The sequence below is a fragment of the Betta splendens genome, chromosome 19, assembly GCF_900634795.4.
Source record: "Betta splendens chromosome 19, fBetSpl5.4, whole genome shotgun sequence".
NCBI classification, from domain to species: Eukaryota; Metazoa; Chordata; class Actinopteri; order Anabantiformes; family Osphronemidae; genus Betta; species Betta splendens.
The window spans coordinates 13,448,113-13,464,705 of record NC_040898.2 but is presented as its reverse complement, the minus strand read 5'-3'; the positions used below and the strand labels follow the sequence as shown (position 1 = coordinate 13,464,705).

The following is a 16,593-nucleotide window of genomic DNA, read 5'->3' as shown; positions in this document are numbered from 1 at the left end:
ATGCGTAGCGCATGGAAGTCAGTCAGACGCTTTCTGCGTGGCCTAAATTAAACGGGTCCAGCAAAAATATTTCATTCTTCACATTTCAGCCGCTCAGTTCTCGTTTAGTTATAAACTGTGAAGTTGTTTTTTCTATTTATGCAGGAAAACACGGGTCAGAACGCTGGAGTTCTCCATCGGTTACATAAGAAGATGAATGATTAAATGTTCGGCGTACGGGCTAAAGAAGAGCTGAGGTGATACAATAGCTAGTGATAGAAGGCAGAACGCTGAGTGGCAGGTTGTAGGTCCGACACGGGTTGTTGTGTTTTGACAAATCAGACAGCGAGGGAGGGAGGGAGTCCCACCTGTAGCTCAGGTGCTTGACCCATCATCTGCTGGCCTGTTAGGAGAAACATCTGAGCCAAGCAGAAACAATGAGGCCCAACTGATGAGAATCCTTCATTTTCTTTTTTAGAAAGACAAATAAAAGGTAATCTGTGTGAGAGGGGAGCTGGGGGGAGATGGGGGGGTAAAGGTTAAATAACCTGCCTGTACTGTCCCAAAGGCAAACAACTGCCTTAGACCTGAATAAAGTCCAATGGGGATCAGACCCAGGCAGAGCAGAGGTGAGAGAAAGAGTGTGGCAGCAGCGTACGCAGCAGCAGAGACACAGCGCCTCGCGTTGTGGCATCATGGATCTTCTCCACAGCTGGGGGGTCGAGCTGTCGCTCCACCTCCAGACCAAGTACAGCCGATACGAGGAGCTGTTCGCACTGGCCTCCACCGTGGCCGACCTGCACACCACCTTCTTCTGCCTGTTCCCGGTCTGGTTCCACGTGCGGAGGAACACGGGCCTCAGGCTGCTGTGGGTGGCGGTGATCGGGGACTGGCTCAACCTGGTCCTGAAATGGTAAGAGATGCTGGAACGCTGGGAGGAGAGAGACGACGTGCATGTAGCGACTGTGGGGTTTCTGTGGCAGGGTTCTGTTTGGAGAGAGACCGTACTGGTGGGTGCACGAGACCCGGTTCTACGGAGCAGGACCGGCCCCGTCTCTGCAGCAGTTCCCCATCACGTGTGAGACTGGGCCAGGTACAGATGATGCAATAGTTACAGACCAAAATAAGCTGCATGTGAGCATTTAAAGCTGCAGCATTGACATTATTCACACTTTCATGCATCAATGATTGCAGTGAAATAAGATTTGGTTAACTAACATCCAAACCACACGTGACCAAAGCTGTGTCGTGCAGGAAGCCCCTCGGGTCACGCCATGGGGGCCGCTGGGGTCTGGTTCGTGATGATAACGGCGCTGCTTTCTATTGCAACTGAGCAGCGCTGCCCCCCACTGCTCTACAAGTAAGTCAGCGGCCAAAGCACTGTCCTCTGTGTGATTTGCTGCCGTCAAATAAAACGCTGACCCACCAGGTCTCAGATTCTTGCAGCTGGGCCTGTGGGGGCTGATGGGCCTGGTCCTGCTGGTGGTGTGCATGTCCAGGGTTTACATGGCCGCTCACTTCCCACACCAGGTGATAGCAGGCGTCGCCACCGGTGAGTCTAAGCTGGAGGAACAGTTGGTTGATGGTTAAACGAGGAGTGGAGAGAATAAACATGAAGAAAGCAGCCTGAGTGAGGGATTTTCTCTGTTTTGCTCCAGGTCTAGTCGTGGCTCAGCTCGTGTCCAGTCAGACGTGGCTCTACGGCGTCAGCATGAGCAGGTACTTCTTGGTGACCCTCTTCTTGACCTCCTTCGCTGTGGGCTTCTACGTCCTCCTCAAAGCGCTGGGTGTTGACCTGCTGTGGACTCTGGACAAAGCCCAGAGGTGGTGCCTCCGGCCCGAGTGGGTCCACCTGGACTCCACGCCCTTCGCCAGCCTGCTGCGTAACATGGGCAGCCTGTTCGGCCTGGGCCTGGGCCTGCACTCGCCGCTCCACAACAACAAGACCAAGAGCACGAGTGTTGTTTTCAAGACAGGCTGCATCACTGTGTCTTTGCTCCTGCTTCATTTCTTAGATGGATGGACATTTTCTTCTGAAAACCACATGACTTTCTACTTCCTGTCCTTCAGTAAGAGTGTAGTTGCCCTTCTGATCCCCACCACCCTGGTGCCTTGGGCTCTCTGCAGGGTTTGCAGGGGAAAGGGAGAAGACAAGAAGTTGTGAATAAGGTTCAAATTGTAGTTTGAAGTCAGTTATTATGTAGATTTTACAAAGATTGTTTCACATTTTCAAGTTCAAGACTTTATATAGAATGTTACAGCAGAGCACGAGGCCACACAAACCTGTGTATAACTGTCACACTATGAATTTAAAGGACAAGACACATGTTCATAAAGGCGGGATTGTTATTTGATTTTTGATCTGAATGAAAAGCATTGTTTCTTACTTTGCTGTTCTGTCCTGCTGCTTTTCTCTGAATGTCAGAAACACCAATACTGATTAATTCTTCAGCAGGAACAATGATTAAATATTAACCTGAGCATGTTCTCTTTACTCAGCAGTCCCACATGGTGACAGTCTTTCACCACAGCCATGTTCTGTGATCAGACACAGAGGGTCAAGGGGCAGAATACGCTGGCGTCAACACGCGTGTACCAGAGGCTTTAAACAACGTACACTGATATACTGGAATTATGACAACTGGACACACACTACAACCTTTAGTTTCCACCGACGACTGACACTAGTGCAAAGACATGATACTCTAATATATTCAAAACAATAGGGTTCTAAGATTGACCTTGTTTTCTAAAGTTTTGGCAACATCTTGTTGTCCAGTTTCGTAAAAACAGTGTCCTTCCAGACCTGCAGGTCAATTTTAAGAAAATGGTTCCAATGAAAATATTGTTTAGAGGAAAATAAACATAAATGTGTAGTAGTGGTTTGATGTAACAGCACATAAAAGTGTTTTTTAAAACGCGTGTTTAAAGCAGAATTTAAGTTTACACTGTGATCTACAATAACCTGGCAGCGAAGTTATATAAGGCCGCTTGCATGACAGTTGTGAGTCGTCTCAACGATAAGATCCTATTATCTCTGGAAAACACAGAGCAGTTCTAGCAAGAGTCGATTTTAAGTTCATTAAATTTTGTAAAATTATTAGAACTTGTATAAAAATATAACTAATGTAACATAAGGCCTTAGTTTATATTTGTGCCTCAGGTCAAGTTTGTGATGTCATTCATTAAATGCAGGTCAGCTGTGCTTTACTCTTACCTTTGCTCTGGAAGCTTTAATGAGTGCTGACACAGCGACATCTGCAGGTCAACAGGACACAAAGCACAAAGTAGACCAGTCTGAGTCTGACATTCAACAAGGAAACACAAACATGCCAAAAAAAATCATAACCTCTTAAAAAAAGTTTTATTTAACACTGTTCCCTCAGCATAAGAGATACTTTGGTGATTTTTCACTGAAAAGTCAATAAGCATCTGTCCTGAAACCTGCTCAGTGTTCTCATTTTTAACGATTCTAGTGTGTAATGTATAACATTCAGAACAAAACAAATATGACAAGTTGCATTTACTATAAAAAAACATCCTACATGACGCATTAAGAAAAGCAGCAACAGGCAAGAAAGGTTTTACTAAGAGCTTAAAATGAAGCAATTTCACAAACATCTGAGGACAAACTCTTTAATTAAAATTAAAAAATACATTGAGCTTTTTGTTGTCTATGTCTCCCCATTTTCTGAGAAGGATTTTGTCTTCAAAGGTTTAAAACAAGGAAAATATTTTACATTTAAAACAAAACATTTGCATTGTGTCCATCTATTGAAGCAACGTTTTTTCATACACTGGGTCTTGTTGAATGTATTGAACTCTGTGAATGTCTCCTTGAAGCCCTGTGGAGCAGGACCAGGCTACTGTGGCTCGACAGGTATGGCAGGGAGACTGGTGAGGTGGGGGTCACTGAAGGCTGAGAGAATATCAGTACAAAGCGTCAGTGTTGCTGCTCCGAGGCCTCTTGATCTTCTCAATGTTCTTCAGGATCATGTCATGTAACGTTACCTTTGAGAGTCAGAAAAAAAAAATAACATAGTACCGAGAAAATATTCAACAATAGCTTCTTATTGAGAGAAAATGGATATTGTGACATACATATTGATTTCTGAGCTCAGAAACTATGATCTTCAGACTGATGTATTCCTTCTCATCAATCTCGGTTACTGTGCGCCGATAATCCTCCTGTTGATGTACAGAAAACATTTAATGTAAACAAATGAATTAGCAAGCCTTATAAAAATGCAATAGAGACCCATGCACCGCGGCTACAATGAAAGAAAGCTGACTTACCACATGTGGATATTTTGCTATTTTAGAAACCAGCTTTGCCCTTGTGATGTAGTATCTGGAATTGAAGAACGAAGGTAAAACTTGTTAGAAAGAATACAAAGACCTGTAGTTCACAATGGAAAATTATTTGGCACCAGCTCATGTCCTTAAATGCATGAAACTAAACAAAACAGCACTACAAACCTTGATATCTGGTCGAGGTAAGATGCTGCCTCCCCTTCAACTGTTCTGAGTTCAGCTACTGTCTCTTCCTGGATTGACACTCCAAAGTTGTTGCCATCCTCTATTCTGGGAATGAGCAGCTGCACCCACATTTTAACCTGCAGAAAAACAGATCGATCTGGTATGTTGAAAGTGAAATCTAACTCAAGAGTTCAAGACAGTTCTGAAGTAGATTTTTAAATCACCTGACAACAACAGAATATTGAGGGGGCTTCGCTTCATCAGAAAATTCCTTCACCTATTTTACTCCCTCTCAATAAAAGGTCCCCACCAAAAAAAAGACAATACATACTGTGTTACATTTCTCTATGAGAGTCCTGATCTCTGGCTTGACTTTTTCAATAAGATCAACAAGGTTTCCGTTGCTCTTCATCATCCCGCCAGGCATGACAAACACCTTGGTGCCAGTCACTGAATGACAGTGCAAGGAGAGAATGACGGGTCAGACATTAAGGAGATATATAGGTGTAAATGTCCTTTAGTTGTAGGTTTGTCTTAAAATAACAGAACAGTGTGGCAATAATATTACTAATGATACATTAAAGTATTAAAGTGAACAGACAAACAATTACACTCACCCATGTCCTCCCCACCTCCATCCTCCAACTTCCTCTTTTTGGCATTTTGCTGGGAAAAAATAGAAACAAGGTTAAACTACATTTCTTTCCACTGCCATGCACACACAGATAGAAAGATATTGATCACATTTGATTACTTCAAAGAGGAGCCTCACCGCTTCTAGTCCGTCATGCAGTTTTGGGATCAAGATTGGGTCTGGTACAGTCAGGTTTATTTCAGAGTGAATCTCTTTCAGTTCTGTGATGTTTATGGTTGGGTCCTGAAAAACAAAGAACAACTAATCGGTGAGACACAACAATCTGTACTTTTTCCCTTCAAATTAACCCATCATTACACGATAATAAATTCTTGACCAAACACAGATCTAAGACAATACAAAAGGATGAACACAAAAGTAACTCACTTTAAGGAAATGATCAAGTTCCAGCAATTTTTTGGGAAAGAAATTTGCAACTAGGTCCTCTGCCTGTAAGAAATGCAAACTGTTAGCTTTGTGTGGTTAGGAAACGAAAAAGGTTTGGTTAAGTGCAGAAAATACATGTTTAACCAAGTTAATCAACACTTACTTCTGCAGTGATACGTTCCCTGAAAGCATCAACCTGCAAACATATAAAAAAATATGTGGGCCATCAAACGGCATCTAAAAAATAAATAATCCATAAGCCCTGTGTAAACAGATCTACTTTTAGGTCTCTCGTTTAAATAAAGAAAGTTCAGGTTTAGTAAGACAACAGGACCCAATGTGTCCTCATTTACAGGCTTCCACCTACAGCTTTTAAAATGTTACAGGTGTTTTGTATTTTGTACTGCCCATTTTTCTATTAGCAATCTATTAGTGTATACAGTCAATCCTGGCTCACTTATATAGTTCATTATGTGCTTAATGCAAATGTCTAAAGTACAGATTATTGTAAACTCACGTGGTAAAATAAAACAAATTGAATACACTTGAACGTGTTTTGGGGGTGTAAAAATGAACATGACTTAAGCTTTTCATTCACTTATTACGTTGGGTTGATCTTTGATATATTTGGTGTCTGGAGTGCGAATAACAACAAAAATACAGTGTTATAAATAAAGAAGAACTGCTCGAAGCTGTAAAATGAGGTAACCAGACGCCGGTATGACAACGGACCCCTGGGTTGGTTAACTGGGCAGGTGATCAGGCCTTCTCTGGCACATGTGGTCCGCTAGAAGCGGGTATTATTTATACTTATAGAGCTCCAACAAAGACGACGCCAAACTCCAATGACGCACAGAGTCACTGTTACACAGCACCTGTCGGAAGGTTTGACAGGTGTGTTGCAACACGCGGTGAAGAAGCCGGTTAGCCACCGTTAGCTGCTAACAGCCTGGCCTTAGAGCTACAGAATGTGCAAGCTAGCAAGCTAAAACAACAACATCGTGTCATATACCGTGAGGCGAAGCTCCCGAAACCAAACCTCACCTTGGTTTTAATTTCATTGTCCACCTTGAGGAGTGAAGACATCTTCTGTGATCAAACGGGCAAATAACGATTGGCTCCACAACATTAAATTCCCTGTAAACGTGTGGCTTCTTACTTTCCAGCCACACTTGTGTGAGCTTAAAGATGACGACTTTACCACGCGACAGACGCAGTGCCAGACTACGCATGCGCAACTCGAATGCCAAACACGTTAAAATTTCTGCATTCGTTTTTTTGTTTTAATTATAATTATTTTGTATTTTTTTCTATATGTAATAGTACAGGTAAACACGTGGTAGCTTGTCAAATTTGTGCTTTCGTGCTTCAGCATACAAAGCACATAAAGTTGTTTAAAATAAATAAGACAATGTATGGCCATTATCAGAATACAGACAAAAAATACAGGAATAAAATGTAGACAAATATAATTTAAATGTATATTTAAATTAGTTCACGCGTAAACGTTTTAGGATTCTGAACACAAGATGGCGGTGTTGTCACGGTTCAAGAAGACCACAAAGAAGAAAGAGGCGTTTAACCAGCATTATTCAACTTATAGTAGGAAAGATGCAACTGCATTTCCTTTATGTGTGAAATGAGGGCGTTGGAGGTGCTGGTCGTCAGCAACTTCAAAGCCTTCACTTAATCTGTCATTTATATTTGTAAGGAAATAAATCAGACTGAATCACAGAGTTTCAGTTTAAACACAATTTATTTTTCTGCTTAAATAATTACTAGGATCATCCAGTGTAGGCTATGGTGGTTCGTCATACATGTCGGTACCAGATTTATCATCAGCAATAGGTGCTTGTGGTGTTTGTATGAAAAAAAGCAAAACATAGAAAAACCAAAACACAGGAACAGAAAATCAGATTTTTTTACTAGTGATCAAACGTTGTGATTAATTGTTGTGAGTTTATGCTGTTGGTAGAAAGGTTTAACTAACTGGGCTAAAAGTGAGATCCTCTGTTCTCATGAAAATATAACTAAAATTCCTCAAAGCATCAATAAAAACTGCCCCCTTGTTAAAACCACAGCAGACCCACAAGGCTAAACCTAAACCTCCAGTATGCATGATGCGCGTACAGTCAGACAGACACAGTTTCCTATTGGCTTTAGCTGTTGGGAGGTAATGTCTCGCCTTCAGGTGACATCCTGGGACACCGTCGGTACCGTCCACAAAGCGAAGAAACGAGGCTTTGTAGTCCCACTGCTCCAGCGTGGAGTGTTTTCATTTGTTAAGATCAGAAAGAGTCATAAACGGCACGTGTAGGCTATGACGAGTGTTCACACAGGCAGAAGTACCATTAAACCCCCGCTAATCGTATTGCAGTGTTTTGAATTAGGAGGAAAGTAAAAGAAAGCGTTAAAAGAGACGTCACATGCAGCAAAATATAATTTCTGAAGACAGTGTTCCACAGACGGAGCGGTAGTAGATGTTTGCGCTAAAGAAATGTCCATTCGTTTCAAATCAAGCAGTTTCTCCTCTCATTCGATTCTCATTTACATACAGCTTTTCATTTTTTGTTCTGTTTTATATTCATGTAGGAAGAGCACGTCAGGTCAAACACCCAAGGCTGCGCAAACAGTGTTGACCTCTCAAGAGCAAATGCACCGACTCTGCAAGGCTTCATCAAGTCAAATCAGTGCATAAACAATCTGTGAAGCTGCTGATTTCCATTTATATTTCATTTATATACAACAAAATCACCCTTTTATTATTATATTTCTTTAAAAAAATTAATAAAGAGCCACACGGTACACCTCAATACTGTGTGTCCAGAAGGAGAAAGATAGACCGTATAAGGCGAGTGTCTGAGAGAAAGTGATTCACAAGCCATCGTGAGTCTTTGGTCTCGTCCAAAGATCAGGAAGCTCCAGCTCGCCTCCACGCGTGTCCCCGGCTCGTCGTTCCTGGTGGGTTTGGTGACATGCTCATGCGAAATCAAAAGAAAGAAACCTTGCTTGTCATCGCCTCGCTGCAAACCATGCGCTGCGAGTAGAAGCGTCGGACGCGTGTAGGCTGGTCGAGTGTGGCCTCCAGATGTTTTTCCTCTTCCTCCCAGGTTTGGTGTGGTGTCACAGATGAGCGTCTGTGGGTCTGATGACACAAAGGACTGTGTGAAACATCACGCGGTGCTAATACATTAAATTAGGAGACACCTAATCCAACCAATAGCTGCAGCTTTGTCAACAAACCTAACAACTATGTTGTGTTCCTGTTTCTTACTAGTTGCATACATTGCATACTGTACATACACACAACCCTGGCCCCTGAAAATGAGGTAAGGGGATGCTGCCAGATTAGTATCACTGCAGGAGGTTTAAGTTCGGATTCAGGTGCGTTTTCCCCTAATAAGCTGTTCTTCTGCTGGCTGCAAGCAAAATAAATGAAGTGAATAACAGGTCCTATCACCTTCATAAATTACATCTTGTCCGCTGACATTTATATATAGATTTCTCTTTCTAAACCAACAGACAGATATGTTTGAGTCTTACCAGGTGTAGTGAAGAGCGGTGCTGTTATGACTGACTCTTCTTCCCTTGTCTCTTGTTGGCACCGTCTCCAGGCTTAGCAGAGGAAGAAGGAGAGAGTGGAAAAAGTCAGCGCTGTGCTCAGATCAAAATATGACGCGTGTTAATGAAGCAAAGTTAGATCTCAGCTACTTTACATCAGGAAGCAACGTGCTGGAAGAAAGAAGAGGCTCAGGAGAGAAGGGTTAAAGCGAAACACGTCAAAACAGCATTAGTAGGTTCTTGAAACTGCCTGAATCACAGCAACTTCACAACCAGCAGATCGCTGTAGTTCGCTTCCTTCTAAGCGCCTTGATTCACGTTCACATCCAGTTACAGCTTCATGCAGGTGAATCAGACAGAGCGGCTCATCGGACTCAACCTCGGCTCTCTCTCCCTGGGCCTCCTCTCGGGGCCTCTCGGCCTTGGGGCCCTGCCGGCTGCGCTTCCCCCTCCTCTTGCCCTTCCCCCCCGCTGCCGCCTTCGCCGGAGACGCAGCTCCCGCAACAGATTCGCCTTCACTTTCTCTCCTTTCGTCCGAGTTCACCACACGGCGCACCACCTTTCTGATCACCTGTGAGTGGAAAGACGTGTGAGTGGAGGCTGTGGGAAAAAGGATGCGGTGGCTAATGGATGAGGGTGCGGACGGTTACTTTTCTGGTGACCAGATTCCCGTCTTCATCTGTAAACTGCTCCTCAGTAACAGACTCTCCGGGAATGTTTTTGGCCTCCTCTCCCTGGGATTAAAGTTTCGATTTGTATAAAGGAGGTCAGAAGTGGGAGGATGTGAGCGGGTTGGTTGGAAGAATGAAGAGGGAAAGGATTTAGACATTGGGAAACCGTTATGACATTTAATTTTTACAGAATTAAAACATACTGTACTGCATGTCATTTGGTAACAATGACCAGACACAGATTGTCAGCATCATTTAATCACTTGTTAGTCACTCAATTTTGAAAAGAATTAATAGAATCCAGCGTCTCAAGTGAGTCTTTACTGTATTCTATTTGTCTGAAATGGATGACGTAGATGAATGAAAAATGCAGCACAACCAGTCGTCTTCCTATGAGGCAGCAAAACCAAACCGACATCAACAAGCAGTGAGGAGCCTTCCATCCAAACATAGTGCAAAGTTTAGACATAAGATAACTGAGTATTAGCTGAACAAAAGCATGAATGTAAAGTTTTGCACATTGCACAAAACCAGTTCTGTTTTTCTCTTTTAAATCTTTCTCTTTTAAAACGCATCCTCCTCTCAGACAGGTTCTACGCGCCTGTTTCCTTCACACACTCGCCGTCACAAAGCTTAGGCTGAAACACTGCACGCTGCCACAGGCTGTCCACACCAGGCCTCACACACCTTGAGCACGACCCTTCTGCGGTACACCCTGGTGGTGACAGTCTCTTCATCAGAGCCCGACTCTTCAACGTTTCCCTGACGAGTGTTGTAAGATAGATTTTCTCATTGAGGCCCCGAATTTGGGCTTTTCTCACCCGATCCGTAAGATTCGGTCTCACCTGGACTTTGTGCTGGGACCTGTCGCCTCCCTGCTCCCGTTCTTTGCTCGGCCCCGCTGTGCTGCTGTCCTCCTGAGACCCCTTCCTCTTCGCCTCCTTTTCCTTTCCTTCCCTGGCGGCATCCGTCTGACCTCCATTCTGCTGCTCCAGTGAATCAGCTAGACTGTCGGGGCTGGGCATAAATTCAGCCGCTGTCACAGAAACGTTGGCGTTTTCACAGAGAAATGTCTGATAAACACGGGTCCTACCTGCCCTCCTCGGCGCCAGGCTCGTGGCCGGGGACTGGAGACCCTCCGATCGCGCCCGATGTGTCACTCCTCCACCCTGGAAGCGAACACACGACTTTTTCTGCTTGCCGTACTTGTTCGAGGATGGCGTTCACCCTCTCCTCCGTCATCTCCTCGTCCTCCAAGCCTCCCTCCAGCTTTAGATCGTCCAGCAGACTCTGCAGCCTCTCCTGGGTCATCTCATCCTCCTCCTCCTCCTCCTTTCCATTTCCGCGACTGACGTCTAAGGCTTCGTCTTCCCTTTGGATTTTCTGCAAAACAGCCTCTTGCCCTGCCTTCAGTTCTTTAGCCTCCTTTCCAGATTTCTCTACTGCCCTCCTGTCGTTATCTGGCCCCGCATAGGAAACCAAGGTCGTATCTTCAGCTCCAGCTAGGGTGGGCGCTAGGGTGGAGGAGCCGGGGCCTGGGGCCACCGTGAGGGGGTCACTGCTGGAGGTACTGGTGGTCTGAGTGAGCGAGAGGTCGCTAGGTCTAGCAAGCGCGGCCTTAGGGGAGCCTATGCTAGCATCTCCCTCGCTAAAGAAGTCATCTGAACGCAGTGGGGTAGGGGGCACGTAGGTCAGGCCCGTGGGGGTCTGCAGCTCCAGTTCTATATTGTCGTATCCTGGGTGGGTGGCAGGAGTAGAGGATTAGAGGGTAAGGGGGTTGAGGAGAAGGGGGAGACAAAGTATGGAGAGGGAGAGTGGGAAGGAGAGGTGGAGGTGATGAAATGAGAACAACCTAACATTTCAGGGTCGTATAATGTTCAGAGGTCACAGCAGCGTCGTCTGATTACACCTTAAAGCCGCACAGGCTGATTATTATTATTATTATTTATTGGCCATTTAGGAGCAGCTGAAACAAGCTGTGAGTAAAACACTGACACCATGTCTCAGAGCAGCATTCTCTCACATGGCCTTCACCATATTACCATAATAACACGGGTCATTTTTGTGTTTAAAGCTTGTTCTGCTCACTCTTAGTGGGCAGTAAAAAATCATTAAAAACTGCCCTGAGCATCATTTATCTGACACGCATGTGACCTCAGGACCACAAAACAGACACATTTCTACATCACAAAGAGATGGAGAGAGAGAAAAGAAGGTCCCAAAGACAGAATGTAACATGTGAGGTGGAGACTTGATGTGTACTGAGTTTAGATTTGTTTGCAGTATGTGAACATTCAGGTGTTTATGTTGCACACTGGTGCTTAACATTGGACCCAACTTTTTTCAATTTCAAAATGCAGCTATTGTGAAATTACTTCACAAGAAGCAAGACTGAAGCTCACTGCGTCAACAATTCAGTCAGTTTCTAAACAAACGCTTGTTGTGGTGGGTTAGTTGTGTTGATTTAAACAAAAAGCAGGAGCTAAAGGTCTCTAAATGTAAACCTCAGGGACAGAGCGATCCCGTTTGAAGTTAAGAGGGATGCCAGGCGGAAGGGGAGAGGGTGGAGGGGAGGGGGAGGTAGGGTGACGACCTGAGGGAGGAGAAGGAGAAGAGGATTTAAAGGTGGAGCGTGCAGAGAAAGAAAAGGGAGGTGGAGACGTTGGAGGAGAGGAGGGACATCCTAATGAGGAGGGGGTGGTAGGAGGTAAAGATGGAGGAGGGGGACCAGATAAGGTGAGGGGGGCACAAGGAGAGGGAGCAAATAATGGAGGGGGGCATAGAACAAGAGGAGGCGTAGAAGACCAGGGAGGAGAGAAAGGCAAACAGAGGGAAGGTGGAGGAGACAAATGAGGAGTGAACAGAGGAGGAAAGAAAAAGGGGGAACCCCTGAAAGGACTTCCAGGGGAGGAAGGAAGAGGTGGGGAGTACGACAGAGTGAAGAAGTGGGGGAGGACAGGAGCAACAGGCAGGAGGTAAACAGGAGGCGTTGAGGGGGCAGATGGGAAGTGAAATACTGAGGAGGGAGGAGGGACAGCAGGAGGGGAGGGGAAGGGGAAGGAGGTGACACGGGGGCGATAAAAGGGAGGACAAGAGGAAGGGAGGAAGGCAGACGAGGAAGGAGAAGCATGGAAACGGGGGACGGGCGGAGGCATTTGTGGACACAGAGGAGGTTTAGGAGAACGTTTTGGAGCTGTTACAGTCATCACAGTTCACAAAGAGACAAAAAATAAAAACACAAACTGTTAGACAAGACAGATGCAGCGAGTCCAACTCAGGGTGATGCAGACGGTGAAGTTAACGTATGACTGAGGAAGGGTTGGTGTGGAGGAAGCTGCAGAAGCAGAGACGCCACACCAGGACAGGATTGCTTATCGCAGCTGATAAGCAAGAGTCGAGCTTTTAGAGCAGCAGCATCCGATTGAACAGCGAGGAAACAGATTCAGGTTTGTCTGCGCATTAAAAGCAAAGAAGTAAGAAAAAACGGTGACTTTCCATTTAGTGGAAGTACGTGTGTCGAAATAAACAATTTCTACTGTAAAGGTTGAAAACGTAGTAACATCCAGTGGCATTTTTTGCTCAGACGATGATGTTGACTTAGTGTCACCACTGAAGATGTTTCAGCCTTTTTCAGCTTTTTTGTCTTGACAGGAATGGGGTTTCTCTTCAAATACATTAGTATGATTAGATTTGTCAACCATGAACTAAGACTAAATGCTAAAATAAATCAGTAGTCATTAAGTTTGAGTATTACTTCAAAAAAGTAATTATGTGAAACTTTAAAACATCCTTGATCGTTCAGCTCGGTTATAAATCCTCATGAGTGCTTGATTTCCAGTTGGGAGCAGTGCTGCGACAGGCAGCGCGTCACGATCCCAGCAGCAGCACGAGTGACAGCGTTGCCGTTGGGAACCAGCCGGTTAGTTGCGCTTGCAAAGGGAGTTATCATAGGAGTTAGTCACTCGGGAGCGAGAAAGAGGAGGGAGGAGGAAGCAGAGGTCAGGAGTTTGCTGGACTCTACAGCGGAGCAGAGGCCGGAAGGCTCGAAGAGAAACCCAGGAGATGACGGGAACAGAGCAGTGGCAGCAGTGACACAGAAGCATCGTTACACAGTGAGGAGGGAGGCTTCGTTTTCAACCCATGTGAGAGCGACGAGGCAGAGAACCTGCTCGTGGATACGTTGAAAAGGCTCCACCCGTCTGGGGAGGGCTTAAAGTGTATATAACGTCAGAGCAAGCAGACTCTCACACAAAGCTGCAGCCATGCATTTTGCTAGTCACTGAATCAGTTACGCTTCGGTTCCACTTGAAATCATCTTCACACAAAGATCTTCTCTTCCCCAACACTGAACGCAACAGCAGCAGTAGCAGCAGCAGCAGCAGCACAGATCTTTATGTTAAGATGATTCATAAAGGTGTAATTGGACAAACTAGCAATAAGGCCTGTTGCAGAATTTCAAAATATAAGCTAGTAGTAATGTTATAGAATTTGATTTGACTTAATGATCATCTTTACACAAATTTACACCAGTCGTTTTATCATATTGCTAATGAAATTCTGAAACGGCCTCACTGAGTGTGTCAGGATGAGTTCATTCTAGTAAGTGACATTCAGTTTTCATTGAGGAGGAAAGAGAGAAATACAGAAAGAGAGAGGGCTGACTTTTCATTCTGCTTAAAGCAAACATGCCATCATTAAAAACTGCTTGATGTATTTATGTTGTTATGCATTTTGATCGTCCTGGGCATGATTCAACAGGAGGACATAGGGTTGGGTATTGATTTGAAACTTGACATACACATAAACAGATCTTATGCTGTCCAGATGATGAACCAGTGCCGTAACCCAACTAACAAATGCGGCTTGTTTATTCTTATGATAGTATCATCAGTGCATTTATCAGATGGGACAGACACTGGTTCATTTGTGGCTTACATTTGTTTCAGGATCATGCTTTGTACAAAAACAGTCACACATGCACCCAAAATGGTACAAGTTCATTAACGCTAGAGTGCCCAGAGTTAAAACAGCCTAACTGGAGTGACTGCTTCATAAAAACTAATGCTGTTTTTACCTGATGGTCATTAAGTGATATGAGATCAGGGAACCTGCTGAAGCATTACGTTTACGTCTAATCAACGTCCACAGTTTGTTTAGGTCTGATTGGATTGTTTGCTCACTGAGGTCTGTCTATCTGAGAGAGGAGGTGAACAAGGGTGAAGGGACAGACTGAGAGAAAGACTGAGAGTTTCAGCTAGGGTGGGCTACACTTTACCATCGGACTGATCCGGGAATACTGCGTTATCATCGGCAAAGCAGCGTGTGCCTGAAATGTTACCGTAGTCAAATATGGGCCCTTCCAGCAAAGTCACAATATCCAAGCGATTGATCTTAGTCAGCACCGCAGTTAAAGCATCCGCTGGAGGGGAGAGACGGAGAAATTATTTTATTACATGTTTGAGCACCACTTAAAAGGAACGCATGCTATCACCTATCACACATGCAGCAGAGCTTACTTGTGGCATTTTTACCATCCCTGTGCACCCATTTCTTTAGGAACATGAAGCTCTGTGCTGTCAGTGAATTGGGGTTCTCCACTCTGATGAAGTTGATCTCTTCCACAGAGAAATCCAGCTCCCTGGCCAGCTCTGTGGCAGCACACAAAAAAGCCAAGGCTTAGAAGTCTCATTTCTGTTAAGGTCATTCATACTTAACAGTAGACAAAAATGGGAAAAACGGGAAAGCTAACGTGTGCAGCAATTCATGAAAACTGCCACCACTCCCAGCTTGATGTGTATGTGGAGCAGATGATGCTGTAAATCAGACATCGGGTGTGTAGCAAGTGCAGTGCAAATGAGGTAATGGTCTGTGATGGAAAACGCTGTCAGCTGAGTGGAAATGCCCGTCACTGTTCAGTCAATGAGGTTGTGAAAAGCTGGCAATAAATGTAAAAACATGAGCAAATCGCGTTCATGTGCTGCTCTGCAACACGCATTAAATATGGATTAGATTCCTTCTTCTACGCAGCAGTTCCTGAGTCACTGCACTGGACGAACACTTAGCAAAACGAGTGGGCACCACCCACTCGCACACATGCATGAGGACATGGGCCAGTGCTGCAGTGCAGGTGTCCAGGCTTGGTCTGATCTGCAGAGGCCACATCCTGATCACAGCCCCGGTGCAGGACATACGGCATCTTGAAACGCCGACATGCACAATGTGTGAATGCAACTACACTGTCAGTAGTAGCTGTTTGTGATTAAAATGACAAGACATCTATTGCTGTGCATGTTTTCCATTGCTTGAACTCGTCACATGTCTCATGTTTGGCTAATAATTTAATAACGAGACACTCTGATTTGCATACTTTACAGTTTAGTTTAGTGCATGTATAATGGTGACAGTGTAGTTTTTAAATACCACCGCAGTCCTGCTTCAAAGGAATCTTAATAAATAATTATACAGAACGTCCACCAGATGGCAACAAACACTGCAACACCAGTGGTTAAAGAGTTGCACTCAGATTCTTCTGCTTCCAAATGCTTTCTGTTGATAGATCATATCACGTGATGGTTAATAGAGATGCACTCACCAGTCCAACTGAGTCCAAGGTGGTCAGCCACTATTGCGATGCGGAGGTCCGTCCTCTCACAGGGACTCTGAGGGCCTATGCGAGGAGGCAGGGAGGGGCAGTGCACAAACGATTAGCGGCAGAGCCCCCAAAACTCTGTAAACGTGGTGAGCATTGACATTCATGAAAGACACAAATTGGGATTGCGAACTAAATGTTTGTCTGTTTTGGGCTGTGGATATGAATGTGATTCAGCCATAGGTCAAATACTGTAAGTAACAAAACCCTACTTTAGCATTAGGATTATATGT

The 16,593-nt window shown here is 44.7% G+C and overlaps 3 protein-coding genes across 52 annotated transcripts in view; 1 reads left to right on the top strand and 2 right to left on the bottom strand.

The window, feature by feature from the left end:
* Positions 1-503: 503 nt before the first annotated feature.
* Positions 504-2,459, top strand: LOC114845858 (glucose-6-phosphatase catalytic subunit 1-like). The gene is given in 6 exon segments (XM_029134381.3): positions 504-892; positions 963-1,072; positions 1,234-1,325; positions 1,327-1,339; positions 1,409-1,531; positions 1,638-2,459. Coding segments are annotated over 6 exon segments (1,062 nt in total). The 5' UTR covers positions 504-674; the 3' UTR covers positions 2,144-2,459.
* Positions 2,460-3,601: 1,142 nt separating this feature from the next.
* Positions 3,602-6,687, bottom strand: psme3 (proteasome activator subunit 3). The gene is made up of 10 exons (XM_029134382.3): positions 6,524-6,687; positions 5,643-5,675; positions 5,480-5,542; positions 5,231-5,335; positions 5,076-5,124; positions 4,790-4,908; positions 4,459-4,595; positions 4,276-4,330; positions 4,081-4,167; positions 3,602-3,990 (listed from the first exon to the last, which is right to left on the bottom strand). The coding sequence occupies exons 1-10, from the start codon at positions 6,563-6,565 to the stop codon at positions 3,910-3,912; spliced, it is 771 nt and encodes a 256-aa protein (XP_028990215.1). The 5' UTR covers positions 6,566-6,687; the 3' UTR covers positions 3,602-3,909.
* Positions 6,688-7,216: 529 nt separating this feature from the next.
* The window catches only part of LOC114846020 (ankyrin-3-like), a 71,593-nt gene continuing 62,216 nt past the window's right edge, over positions 7,217-16,593 (bottom strand). For 32 of the 50 annotated variants that reach the window (XM_055504053.1, XM_055504052.1, XM_055504054.1 and 29 more), the window contains 10 exons: positions 16,304-16,378; positions 15,228-15,359; positions 14,987-15,130; positions 10,805-11,447; positions 10,557-10,728; positions 10,399-10,473; positions 9,691-9,774; positions 9,420-9,611; positions 9,023-9,094; positions 7,217-8,624 (listed from right to left, as the gene is read on the bottom strand). In XM_055504053.1, coding sequence (XP_055360028.1) covers positions 9,047-9,094; positions 9,420-9,611; positions 9,691-9,774; positions 10,399-10,473; positions 10,557-10,728; positions 10,805-11,447; positions 14,987-15,130; positions 15,228-15,359; positions 16,304-16,378 — 1,565 coding nt within the window. In that variant the 3' untranslated portion in view covers positions 7,217-8,624; positions 9,023-9,046. The other 18 variants (XM_041068562.2, XM_041068557.2, XM_041068552.2 and 15 more) reach the window with 8 other exon arrangements.

Coding starts and splice junctions, on each gene's coding strand:
- psme3 (XM_029134382.3), bottom strand. CDS start 6,565: ATGTCTTCACTCCTCAAGGTGGACAATGAAATTAAAACCAAG. Junction 5,676..6,523: donor ACAATGAAATTAAAACCAAG/GTGAGGTTTGGT, acceptor ATATGTTTGCAG/GTTGATGCTTTCAGGGAACG. Junction 5,125..5,230: donor TGCATGACGGACTAGAAGCG/GTGAGGCTCCTC, acceptor ATTTTTTCCCAG/CAAAATGCCAAAAAGAGGAA.